General features: G+C 39.3%; 1 protein-coding gene across 1 annotated transcript in view; it reads right to left on the reverse strand.

The window, feature by feature from the left end:
• The window catches only part of AFG1L (AFG1 like ATPase), a 179,273-nt gene extending 175,489 nt beyond the window's left edge, over positions 1-3,784 (reverse strand). The window contains exon 1 of the mRNA XM_063443531.1: positions 3,640-3,784. Within this exon, the coding sequence (XP_063299601.1) occupies positions 3,640-3,778 (139 nt within the window). The 5' untranslated portion in view covers positions 3,779-3,784. The remainder of the gene's footprint in view (positions 1-3,639) is intronic.
• Between the last annotated feature and the right edge of the window lie 2,499 nt (positions 3,785-6,283).

The raw sequence follows: 6,283 nt of genomic DNA on the forward strand, positions 1-6,283 counted from the left end.
TGTATGCAGTGTGTGGTGTGGTTTTAGTGTGTGTATGCAGTGTGTGGTGTGGTTTTAGTGTGTGTATGCAGTGTGTGTGTTGTGGTTTTAGTGTGTGTATGCAGTGTATGTTGTGATTTTAGTGTGTGTGCTGTGGTTTTAGTGTGTGTATGCAGTGTGTTGTGGTTTTAGTGTGTGTATGCAGTGTGTGCTGTGGTTTTAGTGTGTGTATGCAGTGTGTGTTGTGGTTTTAGTGTGTGTATGCAGTGTGTGTTGTGGTTTTAGTGTGTGTGTTGTGGTTTTAGTGTGTGTATGCAGTGTGTGTTGTGGTTTTAGTGTGTGTGTTGTGGTTTTAGTGTGTGTATGCAGTGTATGTTGTGGTTTTAGTGTGTGTATGCAGTGTGTGTTGTGGTTTTAGTGTGTGTATGCAGTGTGTGTTGTGGTTTTAGTGTGTGTGTTGTGGTTTTAGTGTGTGTATGCAGTGTGTGTGTGTTGTGGTTTTAGAGTGTGTATGCAGTGTGTGTTGTGGTTTTAGTGTGTGTTGTGGTTTTAGTGTGCGTATGCAGTGTGTGTGTTGTGGTTTTAGTGTGTGTATGCAGTGTGTGTGTTGTGGTTTTAGTGTGTGTATGCAGTGTGTGTTGTGGTTTTAGTGTGTGTATGCAGTGTGTGTTGTGGTTTTAGTGTGTGTATGCAGTGTGTGTTGTGGTTTTAGTGTGTGTGTTGTGGTTTTAGTGTGTGTATGCAGTGTGTGTTGTGGTTTTAGTGTGTGTGCTGTGGTTTTAGTGTGTGTATGCAGTGTATGTTGTGGTTTTAGTGTGTGTGCTGTGGTTTTAGTGTGTGTATGCAGTGTGTGTTGTGGTTTTAGTGTGTGTATGCAGTGTGTGCTGTGGTTTTAGTGTGTGTATGCAGTGTGTGTTGTGGTTTTAGTGTGTGTGTTGTGGTTTTAGTGTGTGTATGCAGTGTGTGTTGTGGTTATAGTGTGTGTGTTGTGGTTTTAGTGTGTGTGCTGTGGTTTTAGTGTGTGTATGCAGTGTATGTTGTGGTTTTAGTGTGTGTATGCAGTGTGTGTTGTGGTTTTAGTGTGTGTTGTGGTTTTAGTGTGTGTGTTGTGGTTTTAGTGTGTGTGTTGTGGTTTTAGTGTGTGCATGCAGTGTGTGTGTTGTGGTTTTAGTGTGTGTATGCAGTGTGTGTTGTGGTTTTAGTGTGTGTATGCAGTGTGTGTTGTGGTTTTAGTGTGTGTATGCAGTGTGTGTTGTGGTTTTAGTGTGTGTGTTGTGGTTTTAGTGTGTGTATGCAGTGTGTGTTGTGGTTTTAGTGTGTGTGCTGTGGTTTTAGTGTGTGTATGCAGTGTATGTTGTGGTTTTAGTGTGTGTGCTGTGGTTTTAGTGTGTGTATGCAGTGTGTGTTGTGGTTTTAGTGTGTGTATGCAGTGTGTGCTGTGGTTTTAGTGTGTGTATGCAGTGTGTGTTGTGGTTTTAGTGTGTGTGTTGTGGTTTTAGTGTGTGTATGCAGTGTGTGTTGTGGTTATAGTGTGTGTGTTGTGGTTTTAGTGTGTGTGCTGTGGTTTTAGTGTGTGTATGCAGTGTATGTTGTGGTTTTAGTGTGTGTATGCAGTGTGTGTTGTGGTTTTAGTGTGTGTTGTGGTTTTAGTGTGTGTGTTGTGGTTTTAGTGTGTGTGTTGTGGTTTTAGTGTGTGTATGCAGTGTGTGTGTGTTGTGGTTTTAGTGTATGTAAATGTGGGGGCTGTATGTAAAATAGGGGGCTGCATGGGGGATGGGCGGTGGGAGGAGAGCCTTTTTGGTGGTATTTACATTTTCTGCCCCCCTCCCTGCTTCTTACCTGGTCAGGGAGGGGGGAGATTGCATCCCTGGTGGTCCGGTGGTCTGGTAGAGGTAGCCAGCCGCTGTAGAATGCAGGACCCGCAGGTGAACATACAGCCAGCACATCTTAACACTCCAGCAGCTCCTGCCTGCAAATCTCGCGAGCTGTGCCTGTTTGCCGCGCGGAGCGTTGCCATGGTAACCCGTGACAACGCTCTGCCGGCCGCGGTGCTCGCGAGAGTTACAGGCAGGAGCAGCTGGAGAGTTAAGATGGTGCTGGCTGGTCCCCGTCTGCATTCTACAGGTAGCCGGGGCCCGAGGTGAACATATAGATAGCGATAATCGCTATCTATATGTGCAAAAATGAAATGTGGGGCCCGGGCCCCCCAGGACCGCCGGGCCCATGACAACCGTTATGGTTGTCATGCCCTGATGGCGGCCCTGAGTCTGCACCCCTGCAATTGAACAAAACATTAGTCAGATCTTAGATAACCTAGTACTCACTCTACAGTTAAGCGCAGTAGTTTTTATATGTTTCACTAATGCCGTGATGTATCAATTGATTGTTAGCAAAATTTAAAATGTGCCTGATTAGCATATGTCACCTGTACTGCAAACTAAAGTTACTCATACGTTGACACCGCTGTTGTGGCGAACCAAGGCTGTTTGTCAATCTTTGTGCACAATAAAAATAAAGAATTAAAAAAAAAAAATACAGCATATTAATGAAAAAACAATCTATCAAACTCATTAAAGTTGTGTTGGTGTCCCTTTAATTTGGTTTTTGTTTGACTATTGGTTACTTTAATTAGTATTGTAATACATTATGCCCACTGATTACCTATATCCTGGAGTAAAAGAGAAATAACGAATGAATTAAAAAAACAAAACAAAAAACAACTAGAAAATAGCTGGATTGTTTCAACACTCTACAGTTGGGCAAATATTTTAACTGGAAGAATTTCTCTATTTTGATCTTTGATGCATGTCAGACTAGCATTATCGATAATATCCCATTTCCTACCTTTATGTATCTGATAAAACTGAAAATGAAGATTGTTTAAAAAAAAAAAAAAAATTGAAAAATACTACCCAAGTCTTAAAATTAACAATACATGAAAATACTGGAAAATAGAAAAAAAAATTATGTGATCAGAACAAAAGAGGAGCTTAGTGTTAATTAGTTCTCTATATATCTATATACTTGCGCTGTCTAAACCAACTGTATTAAAATAATGTATTATTATTGCCTTTTATTACACTACATAGGACGAGTCTTTGAGATACAATGGTCCCATATGTTTGTGTACGGTTTATTTTTTTTGTGGGTGTGCAGGGCTTCACTGTTGATGTATTATGATGTATTACTGCCTTGACTTTTATTACACTATAGGGCAGGGCTTTGAGGTACAATCATCCCATATGCTTGTGTGTTGTTTATTTTTATTATTTTGTGGGTGTGCAGTGCTTCACTGTTATTTTCCAGCTATTATAGTGTTTAAAAAAATTATAACATGTTAGTTTACAGCTGCACTGCATTCATTAGTAGAAATTCGATGTGATTTTTTTTTTAACGAATGACAGCAAATAATGCTGTTTTAATGTTTTAATGTTTCTCAAACGTAGCCACTTAACAGCATAAAGTCACAGGACATGTTGAAAAGTATAAAGAATTGTATTCTTTCCGAGAATCCTATAACGTCAGATCGACAGCAGACTTTGCTCAGACTGTGTGAAGGTCCAGCTATTACCAGCTCCAGCTAGCCTTTCATTTAATCTACACTCACAGAGTCCCTTCATTCACGTTCCTGGCCAAATCCTCCCCCCCATTAACACTAACCTGCCCTCGGACTCCACAAGCAGGGTATTTTGTGTTGCCCTAGGAAACCCCACCGGGAACCGTATCGGATATACCGAGAACACCGGTAAATCTTCCATAAACGCCGTACAGTAACCAAGGGCGCAATGGAGGCCGCCATCTTTGAAAAGGCAAGATTCAACAACTTTATTGCATACAGAACGGCAAACAGCGCAGGAATAGAATCTGACGAAATAGCCTTGTTGTACTGGCGTTCCAGGTCGCTGTTGGTGCTCATTGTTACCATAACCTACAAGCTGTTTAGGGAGGGGGGAGGTGTGGTTTTCTGTTTATTTTTGTTGTCTGCAACATTTTCAGTAGCTGACTTTTTCCTCTCTAAAATGTGATTTATTTGAGTAAACTGGAAACCATGAACCTCACATGAGGAGTTCAATTTAATAGCGAATAACTCTTTAAATTTCCCGGTTTTTAACCGTTGACAGGAAAGATTTAATTGTTAGTTGATTTGTTGGTGGATCAAATTGGCTTGGTCTTTTAAAGGGATGTATATATGTTAGAGTCGCTGGATCACTTAAGGGTCTCTGGATTTTGTTGAAATGGTCCTTAAGTCTTACTGTGTGGCCAAATTCAGAAATTAGACTTTGCACCTTTTAATTTTTTTCTTTCTTTTATATATGGTTCTTTGATTACCCATCTAGCACTTTACAACTTTATTTATCAATTTCAAAAGCACTTTATTTAATGCATCATATGCACTTTGGACTCTGAAACATCCCATAACATAGTCCATAGTTATGCACTCTAGTAACCACGCACTTTATATAACCATATACTATACACTGTATTTATTATTGAAACATATATATATATTAGCATTTTAATTATTAATAGTATTTTTTCAACACTTCATGCACATTATTTCAATGAATGACTTCATTAGTTATTAGATTATAGGAATATTCTTATAAAATTGCCATATATGCTTCACTATATTTCAAATATGTCTCTATATTTATTAGGTAATCCTTCTGGGATAATTGATTATGTACTCCTTAGTTTGAATTAATTGTTGCGAATTTTGAAACTAACATGTAACAGATATTGTATCAGTCTATTTAGATGTCATTCCTTCTCTGACTGGCGTGGTCCGGTAGCCATGGAATTGTAAACAGACCCACGTCAGGAGGAGGGCAGATCGACCTCAGTTAAGACGAGGTACTCTCCCAACAGAATCAGTACACGGGTGTACAACCAATAGCCACGAAGCATCGCAGTTAATGTACTGTTAGTGAAGGTTTAGTGCAGTATTGGGAAGAGGTTATGATAATGTGATCTGGGATAGAGGTTAAGGGAAAGACAGTAAGGGCAACACTGGGACATATATTATGGGAAATAAAAGCATGGATGATGTCATTATTCGTGAACTATGGTATTCGAAAACAAGATTTACCAGTTGAAATAACTGCAACTGCCTTGGGTGTCTGATGGGGAATGTATGTTCTATTGCCTAATCTGCTTACAGATCTGTGTGGTGGTTTTAGGCATACTTCCCTGTCCAAGAACAGTTACAGGTTGCAAGCTGCGAGCGGGGAACATTAGATTCACTGTACACTACCTAGTGCCCTGGCTGTGGGAGGATTGAGTGAATGCCACAGGTGCTCTCTGCAACAGTTCATTGTATCTTAATAAACCAAACACTGAAACAAATGTACCATGTTCTTCATGGTGGTTAGCCGTGAAAAAATGGTCCATGTTTTAATAGGTGTTCACAAGCTGACATCTAAGAGAAGCAAGAAGAACTGAGAAGAAGTGGGACAGAATTTGGTTAGAGATTGATAGGTAAAGACTTTGAACTATATTGTGGAATTGATGGGGACCTGACGAAGGCGATGGCAATATTTAGAAAACAAATGATAACCAGTGAAATTGGTAACCATGTCTTGTAGAATGTTCATGATGGATTGGAGCACAGATAGGTGGTAGAAGGGCTAAACTAATAAAATTGAGTTTCAGTAACCTAGATAGGATACAACTACAGAGTAGATTAGCTTTTTGGTTGCTTTTAGTGTTAAGAACAAGTAAATCTTGTAGAGGTGAAAGCTGCAAAACTTAGTAAATGTGAGTGGAGAGAAAGAGAGAGCAGAATCAAATGTAGCAATGAGGTAATGGGCCAGGGTTTTTGGTAGGAAGGTTGCATTACTGACTTCAACAGAGCTTTCAAGTGTTGGAAATGAAGGTGACGTGGTTATCACGAACAGCTCCTCTTCGAAGATATCATAAGTAGCAGAATGCCATACAGGAAGAGAATATATAAATATCATATAAGGAAGGAGTTATAATGGATTGCCATTGCATGCTCTGGCAGGCTTTCTTACCGTTTCCATGGCTTTAGAAAATCCCTAATTGAACTCTATATAATTGGACATTGTTTTACACCTGTCTTTCAGAAACATTCCGTTTTTTTACTTTTTTGTATAAATTATAATCCACATCATGTGGACTGTAACCTCTTTGAACAGGTCCCTCGTCACATCTTGTTCTTGTATGTCGAATTTGTTATGTGTTAAACGGATGATACTAATAATTCTAAATGGATCCTAATAATTCTAAATGATGGTAATAATAATCTGTATAATATTATTTGTGAGTGCTTTTATATTTATAT

Source organism: Pelobates fuscus, chromosome 2 (genome assembly GCF_036172605.1).
Source record: "Pelobates fuscus isolate aPelFus1 chromosome 2, aPelFus1.pri, whole genome shotgun sequence".
Classification (NCBI taxonomy): Eukaryota; Metazoa; Chordata; class Amphibia; order Anura; family Pelobatidae; genus Pelobates; species Pelobates fuscus.